This window comes from Nannobrachium achirus, assembly GCF_963921795.1.
Source record: "Nannobrachium achirus genome assembly, chromosome: 2".
Lineage (NCBI taxonomy): Eukaryota > Metazoa > Chordata > Actinopteri > Myctophiformes > Myctophidae > Nannobrachium > Nannobrachium achirus.
The window spans coordinates 17,677,672-17,697,071 of record NC_137811.1 but is presented as its reverse complement, the minus strand read 5'-3'; the positions used below and the strand labels follow the sequence as shown (position 1 = coordinate 17,697,071).

At 43.0% G+C, this 19,400-nt stretch overlaps 1 protein-coding gene across 1 annotated transcript in view; it reads right to left on the bottom strand.

The window, feature by feature from the left end:
* The window catches only part of LOC308296806 (dynein axonemal heavy chain 11), a gene marked incomplete at both ends in the record, with an annotated part of 198,253 nt that overhangs the window by 133,521 nt on the left and 45,332 nt on the right, over window positions 1-19,400 (bottom strand). The window contains 12 exons of the mRNA XM_080740133.1: window positions 849-994; window positions 2,759-2,915; window positions 3,483-3,643; window positions 4,966-5,097; window positions 9,027-9,260; window positions 10,967-11,119; window positions 11,950-12,076; window positions 12,283-12,374; window positions 12,755-12,979; window positions 16,217-16,339; window positions 17,222-17,344; window positions 18,397-18,555. Of these exons, the coding sequence (XP_080596259.1) occupies window positions 849-994; window positions 2,759-2,915; window positions 3,483-3,643; window positions 4,966-5,097; window positions 9,027-9,260; window positions 10,967-11,119; window positions 11,950-12,076; window positions 12,283-12,374; window positions 12,755-12,979; window positions 16,217-16,339; window positions 17,222-17,344; window positions 18,397-18,555 (1,832 nt within the window). The remainder of the gene's footprint in view (window positions 1-848; window positions 995-2,758; window positions 2,916-3,482; window positions 3,644-4,965; window positions 5,098-9,026; window positions 9,261-10,966; window positions 11,120-11,949; window positions 12,077-12,282; window positions 12,375-12,754; window positions 12,980-16,216; window positions 16,340-17,221; window positions 17,345-18,396; window positions 18,556-19,400) is intronic.

The following is a 19,400-nucleotide window of genomic DNA, read 5'->3' as shown; positions in this document are numbered from 1 at the left end:
TCCGGTCGGTAGTTCCGGCCAAAGTGTAGTCCATTTTGAATACAAAATGACGTAAGATATCATCCGGTCTAGACCGGATCAGACGACCTGTTTAGTAAACGAATACCAGGCTTTCTCTCAGGAAAGCCTGGTGAGGCGAGGTTAGTTTACACCAGGGTCCTTGTTCATCTTATTTTGTGTTAAAATAAAAAAGACATTTGAGAAGATTGGATTTTTCTTTTTTTAATTTCTTTGATGGGGAGATAGAGTAGTAGTTGTTAGACTGGTATGAAACTACAGTATAATAATAAAACAAATTAGTGCACATGCACTAATTTGTTTTATTAGTGCATATGCACTGGTGGCAATGGTGGCAGAGATATGAGTAGGGTAAAAGTGTGACGCGACGTGATGTGATGTGATGTGACTGACAGACAGCCGCAATGACATCAGAGATCTCCATATATGGGAATCCGTTCAGGCATTCATGAACTCCTAGCAGCCATTATGTTTTCCTAAAATATAAACAAAGATGGCTGCCATGTTTGAAAGATGGGGTTGCTATGGGGGTTAAACATGCAATTTCGCGATTGCTATCATGCCTACTATACTAAATAAAATAAAATAAAACTATCGGGCCTGGCAGGTAGAGACATTAAAATATTCTCGGGACTATCGGGCCTAGCAGGGAATGAGTTAAAGATCTACATTATAGTAAAGTACACAACTACAAACATGTGAAGTAAACAATATTCGGCTACATAGATTACTCAAATAATTAACTAATTATTAGAGTAATTGATTAGTAGCTGAAGTAGTTGAAGACCCACGGTATGATAGTGTCGTGGGAAGAAGCGATAGCGCCATACCGTTTCTTCTTCATGCGTATGGCGTCCTGTATGGTCTTGACCTGCACCGCCACCACTGAAAGAACCTCCACGGAGATCCGGTTGAACTCGTCGAAACATCCCCACGCTCCCGTCTGGGTAAGGCCTTTGTAGATGTTTCCAATGGACTGAAAACCATACCGGAGACAATCACATTCTGCATTGAAATAAGAACACCACGAAACCCAGTAGAGTTCTACATTTGACAGAATGTGAGATATGCTTAGAAAAAATTGAATCATGTGGATGTCAGGATCTGGATGGGGTTGCACCACCTCACACTAAGTTCAAACGTAGCCTAGTTGTAACGTAAATGGCTTCTAAGTCAAGACTTACGCATGTCAGCTGTTGCACCACTCTAACGTATCTCTAAGTAACTACTAAATATTTACACCAGCCTTTGGGCAGCACTAAGTCCTTACTAAGTAACCTATCTCTATGGGAGTAGAACAACTTCCCCCTCCAAATGCGCTGCCCTGCGTTACTCCACAATGGGGCAAAATGTATGAGAGGCCAATATAATTTGTGATACAATCCGTGTGCAGGGATGCGCTCGCCATGAGCACGCGTATCAATATGACTTTGTGTACATGTCAGTGGAGAGACGGAGCTCTGTCTGTTGACAAAAGACGATACAAGCTTTACTTCCTTACTAGAAACAGTTTGTTTTCATTGGATTCGGGAGCTATGACGTCATTTTATGCGACTATACTTTACTTTAGGAACAGTCTACGCATTACTAGTTATTACGTTATGCCTTAAGCAGTCGTGGTGCAACACCTGTTAGTAACTCACTTAGTTACAAACTAACTAGTAGTTACTAAGCCTCTAGTAAGGACTTTACTCCCTAACTTAGGGCAGAACTTATGTTCTGGTGGTGCAACCTGCCCCTGGAGTATATACTGCCCACTGCTCCTAATCGTTAGGATCTATATGCAAAGGACATGGGCCTTGTGCACTTGTGGCCATATGGCCTACTTGTGTGCCAGCAGATCGTGCAAGTACTGCGATCAGCGATGATTGCTGTCTGTATGTGGGTGGGCAAGTTGGCAATCTGTCGAGGTGGCAATTTGTGATTGGTTATTAAAATCAGGTCGCACTTGTTGGTGGTGACGTCACAGAGAAAACGCTGCTCTTTCATTGGCTAAAGGCCCTGCCATTGCCGGAAACACATAGCCGGAAACAGATGGCACCGAAAAGCAGTACTTGCTCGCTCTGCTGGCGCAAGTAAATACCACCCAGTGGTGTAAAGTAACTAAGTATCCAAAAAGTGTACTTTTACTCCACTACATTTATTTGAAAAGTTTAGTTACTAGTTACTTTTAAGATATAAATTATAATATTAAAAAACATACATAAACCACTTTAGCCCTATTTTATACCTTGGATGTTTGAAAATAGCCGATCTACAAGCTCACAATGCGTTGAGCTTGTAGATGCTGCTATTTTCAAACATTTTGTACTTTAAGTACATTTTGATGCCAATACTTTTGTACTTTTACCCAAGTACATTTTTTATTCTGGACTTTTACTTGTAAGGGTGCCCTCACACCAAAATACCTAGAGTGGAATCCGCCAATGCATTTCAATGAGAATGGAGCGTTTTTTGCCAGTAGAGGATTTCTGCAAAAAAAAACAAAAAAAAACGCTCCATTCTCATTGAAATGCATTGGCAGATTCCACTCTAGGTATTTTGGTGTGAGGGCACCCTAACAGAGTATTTCTATATTGCAGTATTGATACTTTTTCCACCACTGATACCACCACAGCATGGCAGGGTGTCAGCCTTAGTGTGCAGGTCAGGTCTTCTACCAGGTATACAGTACACACAGCTTCTACCAGGTATACAGTACACACATCTTCTACCAAGTACCGTATTTTATTGAACATACCTTGTAGTCCATCTGCTCAGAGCAGTTGAAGACATAGACCATGACTCCCAGGGCTCTGCCCAGGTCCTTCGTGGTCTCAGTCTTCCCAGTACCAGCAGGGCCGGCCGGAGCTCCACTCATGGTCAGGTGGAGGGACTGGGTCAGCGTGATGTAACACCTGCAGTATGAATGGAAAATGGTGCATTTTATCCAAAGCGCTTTACATAGATTGTGCATTACATTCACCCATTCACACACATTCATACACCGGTGGCGGAGGAAACCATGCAAGGCACCAACCTGCACATCGGGAGCAACTAGGGGTTCAAAGTCTTGCTCAAGGACACTTCGACACCAACTCTGGGGGAGCCCGGGATCGAACTGGGAACCTTTGCGGCTCACATCCAGACGCTCTACCGGCCACTCTACCCCCATAGCCACTGCCGCCCCAAAAGGGCCTTTCTGTGTGCAGTTAACTGGAGTGAGGGGTGTAATGACTATATGTCGTCGTTGTCTTGTATCTCCAAGTTTCAAATTTGTACGTTCTTTCGTAAAGCAAAGCCCTGCTTCATCATACAAGGCCGTCGCACAAAAGTAGTGAAAACAGCAGATCTACAAGCACACAACGCCTCGCGGTGCGAGGCGTTGTGTGCTTGTAGATCGGCTGTTTTCACTAGTTTAGATCATTTTTAAAACGATAAATGCAAAACGAACGGTTCACCCGACAACGACGATATGGTGTTACCTGTCAGTGAGGGGGGTGATGACCAGGCGGGGGGTGTTTCCCAGGTACTCGTAGGAGTAGAGGAAGTGAGCGTCACAGATGTCAGCGTAGCAGTGCTGCTCCGGGTCGTCCCAGCGGTGACGCAGCTGAGACATCCACCTGAACGCCTGGGAGCTGCTGACCTGAGAGGGAAGGACGCAGGGTCAACCAAAACACCTGTTCTGGAATCAATCTAAAGGCCTGTCTATACTTGTTCGGTTCGGTGAGTTGTGTTTTCCGACGTGCAAATTTCCGAACTCTCATTCGGTCCAATGCTTTTCAGAAGTCGCGAGGGATAAAGTTTTATGGTCGAAAAGGACCTTTTGACTGGAATCTTCGGTTTCGGTCGAAGTATAGACAGGGGTTAAGACCCGTTCTAGACCCGCTTCAATATCAATCGAAGGCCCGTTCTAGAATGGTTACAGTTGTCTACGCAGTGGTATAATTTGTCTGATAGTCTGGAAGCCAGACGGAGGTGCTTGTTCAGTTTTTTTAGTTTTTTTGTTTGTTGTTTCACTTTTTACCGTCTCTAAGATGGAAGGATGATGCTGAGAGCGACTTGGTTTTTTTACTATTTTGAAAAACATTTTTAAATAGCTCAAATAGCTGATCTACAAGCTCAAAGTGTGCCAATTTAGATTGGCTATTTGAAGTATTTTAAAATGTTTTTCAAAATAGTAAAAAAACAATGCAAAGAAGTTTAAGGATAAGGGGTGAGGCATGGACAAAAATATAGCTGTTGGTTTCCACCAACCTTCAGAGCAATGAGGTTGCTCACTATGTCACTTGCATGGACATCAATGGTAGATTAAGGTCATAATCTATCTGTTATGGTCATATCCTAACCTTCAGAGAGATGAGGTTGGACACCACATCTCTAGCATGGACAACAATGTTGTTTTTGACAGCAAATTTTGATTTAGTTTAGTCATAGTCTTTTGAATAAAATGTAATTTAGTTTTAGTCATAATTTAGTCACCTGAAAAGTTTTAGTTTTAGGCGACTAAATCTACAGTTGATTTAGTCAACTAAAATGTATTTTGGCAGGCCTTGATGGCATCGTAATGACTTTACACTTGGTTGTGTGCTGAAAATAGCCGATCTACAAGATGTAGATCGGCTATTTTCAGCACGCAACACCCGAGAGCAACCAAACATAAAATGACTCTCTTCTCCACTAGTCCCTCCCTAACGTTTTAGTCTAGTTTTTATTTTGTTGACGAAATAGTCAATATATTTAGTCCTAGTTTTATTCATCACAGCTTAGTTTTTATTCGTTTTTATTTTGTTTTCGTCAGTGAAAAAAATGCAGTCGACAAACATTTTTCATCATAGTTTTAGTCGACGAAATCAACACTGGTGGACATCGATGGTACAGATGGTCATATTCTAACCTTCAGAGAGATGAGGTTGGACACCACATCTCTGGCGTGGACATCAATGGTACAGATGGTCATATTCTAACCTTCAGAGAGATGAGGTTGGACACCACATCTCTAGCGTGGACATCGATGGTACAGATGGTCATGATCTTCTGTCTGTCTCCAGAACTCAGCTCCCCCAGCAGCATGTTGATCAGAGAGTTCAGCTGCACTATCTGGACAATAAGAGGAGGAGGAAGATGACATTGACAGTAGGGATGCAACAGTTAATGAAAATGATCGATTCAATCCTAACCCGAAACCATAAAATAATCAAAAAGGGGTTTTCAAAGAATTACTGCATAGCTCCCAACATGTGTGGACTGCACACAATTCAATTCAGCTTTATTCATGGGTTGCATTTGTAGTCCTACACCAGCCATTTTGAGGACCAACACAGGTGTTTTGATTAATGTAGAACATTGTTTCTATGCCAATCAGACAAATTGAACACCTGTGTTGGTCCTCAAAATGGCCGGTTTAGGACTACAAATGCAACCCTTGAATTGGCATGGGGAAAAAAACACGTTTACATTGCCAAAGCAAGTGTCAAAATATAATCAAAACAGTTGAAACTTGCAAAGAAAATAATTCCAAGGCACCTCGTCTTAGAAAAAAATATTAAGGATTTATTTTGAGCAAAGCAACAATATGACCAACGCATATAGCGACCTAAAAAAAGTCTTCATCGGGGCCATAAAATAATCAATTGAAATATATACAGAAAATTGCAGATCTTTCCAGACTCTTTTCGCGTGACACCGTTACACGACAAAGTAGTACGTGTTTAATCAGACTAAACAATTTAGTCGATTATAAAAGCTCTATAAGTGTTGTTTCACACAGATTCGTTGCATTGCACTTCTCGATAATTCCATTAATCAAAAAAGGAATCGACAGAGCAAAAAAAAAAATAACCCATAGACGCAGCCCTAATTGAAAGCTATGCAAATAATAGTGGCCTGACGTGTTTATGTGGAGCCAGGGTTCCTCATCTCGTCTGACACATGAAAACGTGTTAGGACAATTTGTTTCAGTCAGAAGTGACATTGCTTGCTAGTATGCAAGGTTATGCGTTCTTGTTTGTGGGGTGGACCAAATAAGCATGAACCTCATCATCAAAGAGTGTGCGTGCGCGCGTGCGCATGCGTGCACGCGTGCGTGCCACTGCCCACGCATACATGTAATAACATGAACACAGCGCTCTGGATCCTCATAACAGCGGAGTGAAATGAGAAGTAATCTCGCAACCACTCCTGTTTCCTCTTTTGACTAAAACACCAGTGGAGGGCCTGCATTTATCACCAGTTGGCGCGTGACAGCAGATCCAATCAGTGCAGTAGTAGAGAGAGTTGGAGAGAGAGAGATAGAGTTGGAGAAAAAGAGAGATAGAGAGCAGTGGCGTCAGTTCAGAAAAAGGTAAGGTATGGCAACATGACTGGTGTCTTGCACGTGCGCGTGCAAGACACCAGTCATGTTGCCATACCTTAGCAACAGGCATGATACATTTATTTTAAGAAGTAAATTTAATTTTCCCCCCTGTTTCTACGGTTTCTTGGGCTGGATATGGCAGCCTGGAACGGTCGTTCAAGTGCAACTAAACTTGACATGTTAGTAAACGTGCCAGAATTAACAATAATGCATTGCACCTGTGCAGCTGACGTGCGGAACCTGGGAATATACCATCTTGTCAAGATATCATACCTTGTTAAAGTAACAATGTTGTTAAGTTTTGCATTTGTAGTTATTTTACTGTAATTTAACAACATAATAACCAGCACAGATAGACAAAGAGACATTCATGGATTTATATTTATAAGTAACTTTTATTTTCCCCCTGGACACAGGGTATGGCAGCTGCATACCCCTGCCATACCCAACTGACGCCCCTGAGAAAGAGAGAGAGAGAGAAAGGGAGGGGGGATTATTCAAACAGCAGGCCAAGGACATGCTAACCTTAAGTAGCGCTGATGAAACTGACAGCATTTCTAATACACCAACTGTGAGCTCAGCCCCGCAGCATGGCTGCTCAACCCCACACCCTCCACTCAGGTCAGTGGGACAGAATGGAACAGGTGTCTGTGTGCTCGGACAGCTGCACCCACCTCCACCGCAGGTGCACCGAGTAAACAAGAAACCTCCTATCTCCACGTTTTACCTTTTTACGTTTTTATTTTATTTCTTATTTTTTCGTAGATTAATGGCCCACATCGGTGGTTCTCAAACTTTTAAATTTGAAGGTCTCCCCTTAACTCTGACAGTGTACAAATGGAACCAAATGGACCCGTCACTGTCAGAGTTACAAACTTGTAAGGGTCAATTTAGACCCCCCTAAAGGAACTATAGAGTCCCTGAAATCCACTTCGAGAACCAAAATGCACCCTGAGAACCACTGCCCAACATCATCATCGTGATCACACAAAAGCATCAAAAGTACTTAGCAGTTCCACAAGCTCAAACCACAAACAAGACTAGAAGCAGGGCTCTTCCGAGCACAGGTCTCCACCAGGCCAGGCGTCCTGGTGGTGCTACTGTACAATTATAGGCCAATGTAAAAAAGGGTGGCATATGTTCTTCACCTTAGACCTTTCATGGCAATCGGACACTGCATGCATGATTTGAGACATTGTGTTCAAAAAATGAGTTTTGCTAAAGTCTACCTGCTGGTGGCGCTATAACAGGCCAATGTGAAAAGGGTAGCATTTGTTCCTTGACATAGTGGGAATACGTGTGGCAAATTTCACGGTAATCGCAAGCTGCGTTGATGATTTGAGGCATTTTGTTAAAAAACAGAGCAATCCTGCAAACTTTGTAAGCCAATATTAGCCAATCAGGATGGAATATGAAATATCAGACAGATCAGACTTGATCACACGACTATAGAGATACTGTGTACTGATTTGTGTTATTTTTGGAGAAAATCTGAAGGAGTAATATCCAAAAATGTGTTTTACATAAGTCGGCCCAAAGGTGGCCCTATAAAAGGCTGATGTGAAAAATGCAGTGAAAAGGTTTTTCCTTGGCCTCTAGGGAGTGTGTACAAAGTTTGACACTGATCGGTGGAGTTATAGGTAAAGCCCCAAATCGGCCTGTTATAGCGCCACCATGAGGCTGATAAAAAAAAAAAATAAGTGGCATTTCTTCCTCGGCCTAGTGGGAATGTGTGTGTGCGATTTCATGATAATTGCACTTCGCGTTTGTGAATTGAGGCATTTTGTTCAAAACGGCTCAATCCTACAAACTTTGGAAGCCAATCTTAGCCAATCAGGATGGAATATGCAAAATCGGACAGATCCATGTCGATCACATGACTGTCGAGATACTGCCTACCGATTTGTAGGATGTACTGTACTCTCCCCCATGCCTTCGGCTGGTGGAGACAATAACAACATTACCCTAGAGTCCCTATTATGGGCATGTTATAATTACACATCGGCAAAAATAACTAATCTAAAAGGTTGATTTTACAAGCTCGGCCAAGAGATTTGGTGTAGAGGGAAAAAGTACAGGCCAAGTACAACAGACACACACACTGACCTGGGGGACCCTGGTCAACTTACAAAGTACAAAAGGTTTGAAGTGGTTGAAAAATATCTCAATGTGAAGAAAACGTTTAAAGGACAACTTAGTTTACAACTAGGGTTCATATTTTAGATTCTAATTAAATAAAATAAAAGATGAGTGTTAAAATGTTTTCATTTACTCTGTTCTATCGTTTTCGAGATTTTAATGATTTTGATTTCAGTGGGTGGGGTGACCCAAATGTACAAGTGGCTAAATATGTCTTTTTTTTCACACAATAAGCCTATTCCCAGGTTGCACAGCAATCTTTCATGGGCTGATGTGATTTATGGGGGCTATAGTGTTACTGTAAATCGTAATAAGGAAATTGCTGGCTTATTGTGTCTAAAAAGACATATTTAGCCACTTGTACACATGCCCCCAGCCCCCCACCCACTGAAATCTAAATAGCTAAACGTGCTAAAACAATAGAACAAAGAAAATAAAATCATATTAACACTCACATTTTTTTTTCTCTAATTACAATCTAAAATTTATTGTAAAATAAACTAAGTTGTCCTTTAAATCCTCATCAAGAACACACCTGTTTCTTGTTGTAGTCTTTCAGGGCGGACTCGAAGCCTTCCTCCAGCCTCCTGAAGGCCAGGTCCATATCGTTGCTCCACCAGACCTGGGAGCCAGTGAGGGCCACCTGGGCAGGGAAGTCCAGCACCCACTGCTCCCTGCTCCGGTCCTCGTACACACTCACCGCCTCCGACAGATGGCCCCGCACACTGGCCCTCATGGAGGCCTCCAGCCGGGTCAGCCACACCTCCACCTGAAACAAAGCAAGATGTTGGATCACGGGTTCTCAAACTGTTTATAGCTTTTTGCAGTGGTTCTTAAACTTTTTCATGTCAAGGACCCCCAAATTGGGGCCCCCATATAAGAGAAGATTTTTACGACTCTAGCAGTTATTCCCAACCGTTTTAATTTCAAGGACCCCCAGTTTGACATGCATTATGATACGGACCCCCATTTAATGGAATTTCTTTCTCTGCGGTCCCAATTCATAGTAAAATCAATGTTATTTTAACTCAGCACCTTACATTTATGTCAAATATATAATACAAATATACAACTTCTAACGGCGCTGAGTCGGCTCATGCGACCTTCGCTTAGCTCAGCACTGCGACTCGCTCGCTAGTGCTCGCTCGGCGTTGTCTCACGTGGATCAAGGTCACCTGAGACAGCTTAAACCCTAAAGCTTAAACAGCTTTTCAAACTTCTTATGAAAAGGCACACCTGTATTCATATCCCTGCAAAATAGCCTTTATACTACTATACGTGTTATCATTCTTGACTGTATCACTTATTTACTAATGCCAAATGTAAGCCATTTACCATGAGAGGGAGTGGGTTGTTTGGCACTCGGCTTCGCCTCGTGCCACAACCCTGAAACAGTGGTAAATCAGCCAAAAACTCACGACCCTCGAATGGTAAATTGCTTTTCTACAACTTCTACCATATAAATTGGAAAGAAAACACAGTTGTAACTTGCATTGGTCTTGGAAATGTTACAACTGCAACACAACAGTGGGCGGGGTCCATGAGCCAACTCAAGGTTGTTGACTGATTTACCACTGTTTTAAGCCAATCAGAATCCAGTATCTGAACATGTGACAACAAAAAGTGGTAGAAAAAAGGTTTTACCAAAACCAAAATAAATAGCAAAAACAGCAGATCGACAAGCTCACAACGCTTTGCTATGAGACACATATGAGCTTGAAAATCTGCTCTATTCTCTATTTTTGAAAATTCTTGGGGGACTAAAAAAATAAAATAGGGAGGGCCGCCAGGTTTAAAATAGATGTGTGATACCAGTGCACAACAAAACTGTCCTTTTAGATAGAGATATTTTTCTTCAACACTTTCAACTGTAACATTACAGTTAAGACCCCAATGGAAACAAGACCGCAAGGAGTCTTTTTTTTTTATATATATAGTTTTTATCCCACGATTTTGCAACCCATTTTTTCACCCAGTGCCAATTGCCTATGTAATCCTGGGCTCTGCTCTCCCTCTGCCGCGCCCGGGGAGACAACGGACTGACCTCATGCTTCCCTCAATGCATGAGTAGTCCAAGTTGTTTCTTTTCACCTGACAGGGGGGATTTTCCCCGGGATGGACGTAGCGCGAGGGTATCTACCCTAGGAGACATGGGGAGAACATGCAAACTCCACACAGAAAGGCCCTATCGCCAACCCCACCTAGTGTGTGGGCGCTGATGACGCGGAGGGAGAAACACGCCCCCCGCACCCACAGCGTCCCCCAGCGGGAATCGAACCCAGGACCTTCTAGCTGTGAGGCAAAGCGCTAACCACTGCGCCACCGTGCCCCCAAGGAGTTTTTTGGTGTGTTCCTTTTAGGCAGGGTGTTTTGACCGAACTTGTGCTGTACTGTAATATCTAAATATTCAATCAATCAATCCAAAAAAAAAACAGTGGATTTGGGAAGCTCCGATATTGAATGTTTGAATCTTACTGGACCACGGCAGGGACAGTGGCTCTGGAACGGGACATACTCTCTCTCTTTGCTGTACATGCCCACTGCAACGTCACCCGCGTCCCCTCCATCGTCCTCCGAGAACTCCAAGTCACACATGTTGTCAAACAGTTTGGAGAGGTGGCATGTGATCTGCAAACGACAACATCACACGGTTCAATTTACACCACATGTACACTCTTTTTAAACAATACACTTTTTGTTTCAGCCAAAGAAATATCCCTTACAGCAGTGGTTCCAAACTGGGGATCCCCAGATTAGCATTGTTTTCTCACTCAACAGTAAACAAACCAAAATACAGCATAAATGTAATGTTTGCATAAGTTACAATTTTAGGACCTTTTTAATACTAAATTGGTCAAATTGTAATATAACAAAAGAGGTAAACATTGTGAAAATAGCCCAGCTTGTAGTTCGGCTATTTTCCTAATATCTATCTGGGAAACCTTGACTGACAGCACTGGTTCTCAACCTATAGGTCGGGACCCCCAGGAGGGTCCCCAAATTATTTTGGGGGGTCACCAGATGATTAACTTAATGTGCAACATTGTTTTCTTACTCAACAGTAAACAAACAAACAAAGTTTAAATGTATAAAGGGTATCTGCACATTTCTAAAGTGACAATTTAAGGAAGTTTAAATTCCTCTAAAATGACAAATTAAACATTGGCCAAATTGTCTAATATTAGTGGCAGAAATTGTGAAAATAGACGATCTATGCAACACGTTGCGAGGCGTTGTGAGCATGTAGAACTTCTATCTTCACAATAGAACCATGTTATACTAAATGTAATGCCTCAACTCTTAGTGCTTGTCAGGGTGGGGGGGGGGGGTCCCCAGTTAAAATATGATTATTTGGGGGGTCTTGGCCTGAAAAGGTTGAGAACCACTGACTTACAACACATTTAACAAGTTGTACAACTATTACCATATGGTGACGTGTGATGATAAAGTGGACGTACCGCTCTGGGACAGCTGCCCTTGGACAGGATGTCCAGAAGGTCTGCTGAAGACACAAAGTAGAAGCGAGGGAAGGCCAGTCTCTTTGTCTCCAGATACTCTGCCAGAGCCTTCTCACACAGCGCCAGTCTTTACACACACACACACACACACACACACACACACACACACACACACACACACACACACACACACACACACACACACACACACACACACACACACACACACACACACACACACACACACACACAGGCAGCAGTGAGCATAGACATTAACACTGTCAAACGTAACTTAAATATTAAAATATCAGACGAACTTTAACCGTCGTCAACCTTTTCTGTAGATCCTCCAGCTTCTCAAACAGATGACGTTTGTTGGTGGCCTCAATGACGTTCCTGGTCTTAGCACTGTCCAAGACCAGCTCCTATAAGCAAATACTGCAGTCTGTCACATTACACAATATGTGCATTTATAATAGTATTATTGAGTATTCTATTTTATAATAAAATGTTGCTCTATTATATGCCCATAAACTAATGGGTTTCATTATGGTATGGTATATCCTTCATCTATGAGTCTGTCTGTCTGACAACACATTCTTGTCATCAGTATACAGTCTTAATTTAAGGTCCGATTTGAATAAACGTCATACAGACGTGAACAAGTTCACCTTTCAGCTTTCTACGCCTCAAAGGGTCAAGAACACCAAGTCAGACACACAGACAGGAGTACAATATCCCGACGCGTCATCATTCAGGGCATAGTAAAATACTGAAAAAAAGAAATACTGAAAAGAGAGTTGACCTGAAAGGCAGCGTCTATGTCCTGGAATCTGCGTGCGTCGGCGGGCAGCTGCAGGCGGATGTCGTCGCAGCCCGTGAAGATGCTGTGCAGGTGGAGCCAGGTCCTCTGGACCTCCATCCACACCGTCAGCACCGCGTCGGCCTCCGTCAGCCGTCTCTGCAGCCCAGACACCTCCACCACGAAGTGGGCCACGTGCTTGCTCTGAGAGACGGCCTGAAGCTGCACCTGGAACACAGAAAGAAATATGCCATTAAAACCTGGAAAGCATTGGCACTATTTTTGAACATTTTTTCAAAACAATCTTGAAAGTGTTTGAAAAATCTTGAAAGTATGAGAGAATGATTGTGATGCTGCATTGACACAATTAGCTGGGGACCCCTATAACATCCACCCCCCCTGCACCCCAAGGACCCCTGGCGCAGAAGCGTAGCCGTCATAGAGCCAAGGGTGGCCCTCGCCACCCCAGGTGCGATCTCGCCTCCCTTAGAAAAACACTGACCGAAAAAGAATGAAAGACAAAAAAACAACAATTAGTTCCATGGGCTGCTAGTCCAGTGGCTCCTCGCCCGCCACGGACAGGCAGCCAATCAGCCAACCAGTAGAGCGACCCTCGCCCATAGGGATGCAAATTATGGGGTGGGACTCTGGGCACAGGTACAGTTCAATGTCTCAATGTCTCTGGCAGTGTTTTTGGTGCAACAGTTAAAGAACGGGAGCTTGCTTCATTTGGACCCACCCATAGACTGTAAAAAAAAATATGGACAGTGGAAAGCCATTGGTTTCTATGCTGCGCAAATGAAGCTTTTCTTTTCTTTTTTTTAATTATAACATAAATTGGACCATATTTTCACAAAAGGCATATCATGGTGATTGAAACGAGTCTTTAAACTAGCGACATAACCATAAAGTATTATGATAATGTTTATTAAGGTAAGAAAATCAAATGTAAAGGTTCGGGGGAAATGAATGGAATCATATGGAGAACATGCTTATGTTGCTTCTGGTACCAGAACAGCGCAACTAGCAGCCAATCATAGGAACTTTCAGTTCCGTGTTTGCTTCATTTTAAATCGGGACAACTACACCCCTGGACAAACCTTGCTATCAAAGAACGCAAGGGAGCTAGGGCATTGATTACATCACCAATAGTGGCAAAGTTGAACTCCTTGCATGTTTTCAGTGTACAAAGAGAATCAAAAGTTCATGCAGAAGTACAATGACAACCTCTTACCTAAATAGTCTGTCTCCTAGCGTTTGAGAGAGATTTAACCAATGGTCTGAACTACAATCTAGTTATAGATATTTTCAAGTGTCGTCTCATGTTTTGACGACATCACTACGGAGCACTATATGATTTTGCTGTTAATGTTGCTGTTGTAATCGCAATGTTATACTTGCATACCCCCTTGCATGGTTTCCTCTGCCGTTGGTGTGTGAATGGGTGAATGTAATGCACAATCATTGTAAGGCGCCTTAAGGCACCCTAGAAAATGCACCATTTACCATTTACACACCAGTAAAGTGAGTAAAACTCAAACAACTGGTGGTTTAGACCAGAGAGAGAAAACTCGTCACCAACAGTAGCATTAATGGCAGATGTTTCAGCAGTGAATTCCATATCATTTTCTCATCGACGTGCTGTGCTATGGAAGACCAGGAGAAACAGTGGGGGGAGGCAGGGGGAGACATTCTGTTTGCACAAAGGAGCAGACAGTGGAAGAGGCACGCTTTTAATTGCTGGCTGAGACCGTCAGTGTGTGTGGTGTACGCGTACAAAGACCACCCCCCCATCCCGTCAGTGTGTGTGGTGTACGCGTACAAAGACCACCCCCCCCATCCCGTCAGTGTGTGTGGTGTACGCGTACAAAGACCACCCCCCCCATCCCGTCAGTGTGTGTGGTGTACACATACAAAGAACCTCGCTGTGCAACAATGTCCTGCGTCCCGCAGCAGCCATAAATCAGAGGCCTCAATAGGGACCTCTCTGGGGTCTCAGGAGTGCTGTTAGACAGTCAGACAGGACAGGACAGGACAGGACAGCCCCTTGCTGCACTCTCATCTCATCTCCATTCATACTCAGCAACACTGATGCTGAATAAACACAGTCGCCACCAGCTAGATAATCATCTCTGTCGTGTTGAAAACGCATATCGATGGCCAAAACTTAAAACCTCCTATCTGCAAATGTCATGATTCATGGATTTCACTTGAAAAGAGGAGGCTATACTGCACATGGTCAGTCTGTCTGCAAGATCGTTCTGCCAAAAATGTCATGTGACTAGAAATAGTAGATAGGTTTTAATGTTGAACACACATTTTCTTTTTCATTTTCCCAACAAAGTGAATTTTTCAGATAGGAGGTTTTGCGTTTTGGCCATCGATATGTCCAAGACTTTTCGGGATTTGAATTCAAAAGCATCAAAAAAGTAGAGGATCGAGTTTTTGCTTCTGCTACTTTTGATGCTTCCGTGTGATGCTATAGTGTGCAACTAGGGTAATTTAATTTACAGACAAACACAAGAAGTTAGAATATGGAGGTAAGAGGTTTCTGCCCGACAGCGTCAATATCCTACTCATACCGTAGCTTCTCAACGACTCAACCTGAGCTCTGCGCCCCCCATAAAGACGACGCCAAAGATCGCAGGGGAGAGCGTAAGGCCTGGTCGTTTTGGAGGTAGTCCACAATTTGAAACATGTTGCACAAAATCAAAACATGATTTAGCATTTTTGGGTCAACATACTGTCAAAAATACGAAAGACAAACGAAAATAGCAAATCTATCTAGACTGTGACACTCGTTGGTTCCATTTGTACACTGTCAAAGTTAAGGGGAGACCTTCAAATTTCAAAGTTTGAGAACCACTGAACTGAACTATTAGATTCATCGTACAAGAAGAATATAGGTTCCAAGGACAACAGGTTGGGAACCTCAAGTCTGTAGAAGCTCTTGCACGCTGAAAACACTGCGGCTATTTGGCACCATTGAATCTTCCTTTCAGAAATACGGTGCATTATTATCACAGGTAGAGCTCTTCACAGGTCCAAAATGACAGACAAGAACCCTAGTGGAACCGTGAGATTTCTTCAGATATCCGATTGATTACCAACATTATTTTTTGAATGATGGAACCAAACCCAAATGGACCCCTGAAATTTGTTCAGAGATCTGAGTGGTTCTGACAAAAAGAATCTACTCAAACTCTAACTGGAACCATGTTTAGTTTTTTCATAGGCTACTCCATAATACAATCTAGCAGCTACATAGTGGGTAGAGGGACAATTAGATTAATTGCAAGCAATTACAACGTTACATGTTTTCACCTCAATGAAGAAGGGATCCATGATCGTGCACCTTTGAGCCCATGGATGTATGTATAGCTTTATGCTTGCTGAAACTGGACCTGTGAAGACCTCTAATCACGAAAAAAGAAAACACCTTAAATGTGGCTAAAAGAAACGTACCTGGTGATCCTCAAGCGTCTCGATGAGATCCTCATCACACCTGAGAAGAGGCAGAGAGGTCTGGGGGTGGTCTTCATAGGAGAACTCCATTGCTGCCCATGTTTGACTGATCTCCATTAGAACCTAGAAACCAAACCGTAGTCAAAGCACCGCTGATACAGCATAGGGCATTCACGAATAGTGATTTTTAGTATTCGAATTATTCGACCTCAAAGTATTCGAATAGTCGAATATTCGACAGGACTGGCCAAACTGTCAAATATTAAGTAAGCAAGAGGCGAACATTGTGAAAATAGCCGATCTACATGCTCACAACGCCTCGCGTTGCGAGGCGTTGTGAGCATGTAGATCGTCTATTTTCACAATATTTATCTGCGGAACCGTCACATTAAATGTAATACCAATAATTCCAAGTGCTTGTCAGGGTGGCGGTTCCCAGTTAAAATATGTTTATTTTGGGGGTCACGGCCTAAAAAGGTTTGAGAACCATTGACAACTCATTCTTATGACTTCCTATCTAGCCAAGCTTTGTAAATTATATATTTTTTAAAGAGCAAAAAAAAAGAAGAGAATATTCGACTTCGGTGAACAACGTCGAATAGTGACTTTGATATTCGAATATTCGAATATTTGGTGAATGCCCTAACACAGCAATAACTACAGTATCTATACTCAACTCTGTGCTGTCGTGTAAATGGAAGTTTCATGAAGATCTGTGTTCCTGTGATTAACAGGGTCCTGGTTTGATATCAGTACCTAGACCTTGGTATAGAATATTTGAACATCTTAGCAGGCCTGCTGGCTCTCAGATGAATCATTTTTCTATTATATTATATTATTATATCCATTTGGGCTGTGGGGGAGTGCTTAATGTCTGATTTAACATATAATTGTTTGGTTTCTCCCAATAAATCGTTATATTCAGTATATCCTAGTTTAGGCAACTAAGACTCCCTCCATCGATCGCTTAGTCAACTATTGGACTAATTAGCGAACTCTCTGAACCTTCTCTATGGCCATCTCCTTCACAGCCTTATCCACCACGTTGCGGACTTCCTCCTCGTACAGATGCAGCCGCAGAGCCAGGAGGTCCTCCAAGGTGGTGCCGTCCGTCATGGTGAAGTCCACCTACAGAAGAAGAAGAAGGCGCAAAACCAAAGACGGTTGATCACTAGAGGCGACACGGTACACAAATCCTACAAATGGTCTCCTGGGAGGGCGTCGCCGTCTGACGGCAGATTTCGGGTCCTTTTTTACTGGTGCTAGATCCTATGTAGTCTGGGATCACTTCACTTTTCGGGGTTGTAACCGGTCTGGAGCGGAAACCACAACACGCCATGTTGTAGTCCTCAAAGGACTACAATTTGCCGGAAAGATCAAACCAGATTCAGTTTTAACCCAAAATGATTCCCATGCGCTCAAGAACATGCTTATAGGGCCTACCTAATAAACTCCTTGATGCGGAGAAGTTTTGCTTTTGAAAAAATCGTTTGGTTTATGCATAGTTTAGTACAACTCTTAGTGAAAACTACACTAGGTTACTCGAGTATTTAAATAGGGATTGGGGAAACAAAACAAAGCCAAAAGCGGAAAGCAGAAGAAGCAGCGTTCTTCTGCTTGTGGTTTCCGCTTTTGGCGGAAACCAAACAGCCTGTTGTGAACGAACACAGCCTGGTGTTGCGAGGTTAGATCATGTGACAGTGTGTTGCTGGGACAGAGAAAGAGAAAGGTTTATTATCAAATAAAGTTTATTTTCTCCTGAAAAAAAATAAAAGCCATTTAGTGTGAGCATCTTGGGAAGATTGTGTGGCTTGTGTGACGACCGGGTCCAATATTTGGTACAGTGACCATGAGGAATGGTTCAGATGTTGTTGCATGCTTTCTATACCTGCAATGTTGGCGTGCCATAATGGAAGCCATTGTTCTCACATGAATACAAATCTGAATAAAAAAGGTGAAATCTCCCTCTCTCTCTTTTTTTTAAACCTGCCTAACGACGATGTCACTGGTAGGCAGGTTTCTGAAGTGTCCTCCTATGATACACAGACTTTTATTTGTAGGCCTATTTTTATGTTTTATCATGAGCATTACTGAGGACCAATTATATGAACATGGGTTGAAGTCTTAGCCTACACAGTATTGTGAATGTTCTGCCATGTCCAGAGTAGGTGTGTAATCACCCTGGTGGTGGTAATTAGCTGCTCCCAGTGGCGCTGGCGGATGGCCAGGTTCTGCAGCTCGCTGACGGCCCGCAGTGACGTCAGCAGGTTCTTCACGTGCAGGTCCAGGCCACAGTACACGTCCCACGTGCGCGCCTCCTTGTCCAGCCTCCTCATGTCCTGCACACACGCACGCACGCACGCACGCACGCACGCACGCACGCACGCACGCACGCACGCACGCACGCACGCACACGCACACACACACACACACACACACACACACACACACACACACACACACACACAGAGAAGGTAAACACTGGTAATGTCATGTGTTCCCTACAGCAACGGGCCATCATGTGACTCCAGACAGCAGAAGAGATCAGAGACAGAACAAAAGATGTCAGATGGTTGGCATCTTAACCCGTTAAAGGACTAGTTCACCCCCAAAATGTTTTTTTTTTCCTATTAGAGTAATACTCACCTCATGAAGACTAGAGATCAATAATGGGATGGGGACCCGGATGCATGGGGAGTAATGCATTTGGGTCCCCATCCGGAATCAATGGGGTACATTTATTGTAATCAAATTAATGTCTTAGGAATGTGACAAATACAAAAAAATATTATTGATCTCAAGTCTCCATGAGGTGAGTAATCAATAGAAAAAAAGTCATTTTGGAGGTGAACTACTCCTTTAACTCGAGAGATGCATGGTGCTGTGATGCAGCAGTAGTCTTTTATTCTTTCTTTTTTATCACACAATTTTGTAATCCATTTTCCACCCTGTGTCAATTATCTAATGTAATCCTGGGCGCTACACTCCCTCTGCCAACCTGGGGAGACAACAGACTGACCTCATGCCTACTTCTATGCATGAGTCCAAGTCACTTCTTCTCACCTGACGGGGGAGTTTCCCCGTTTGGACGTAGCGCGTGGAAGGAACACATTATTCCAACCAGTTCCATTGCGAGGCGTTGTGAGCATGTAGATCTACTATTTTCACTACTATTTTCACAATG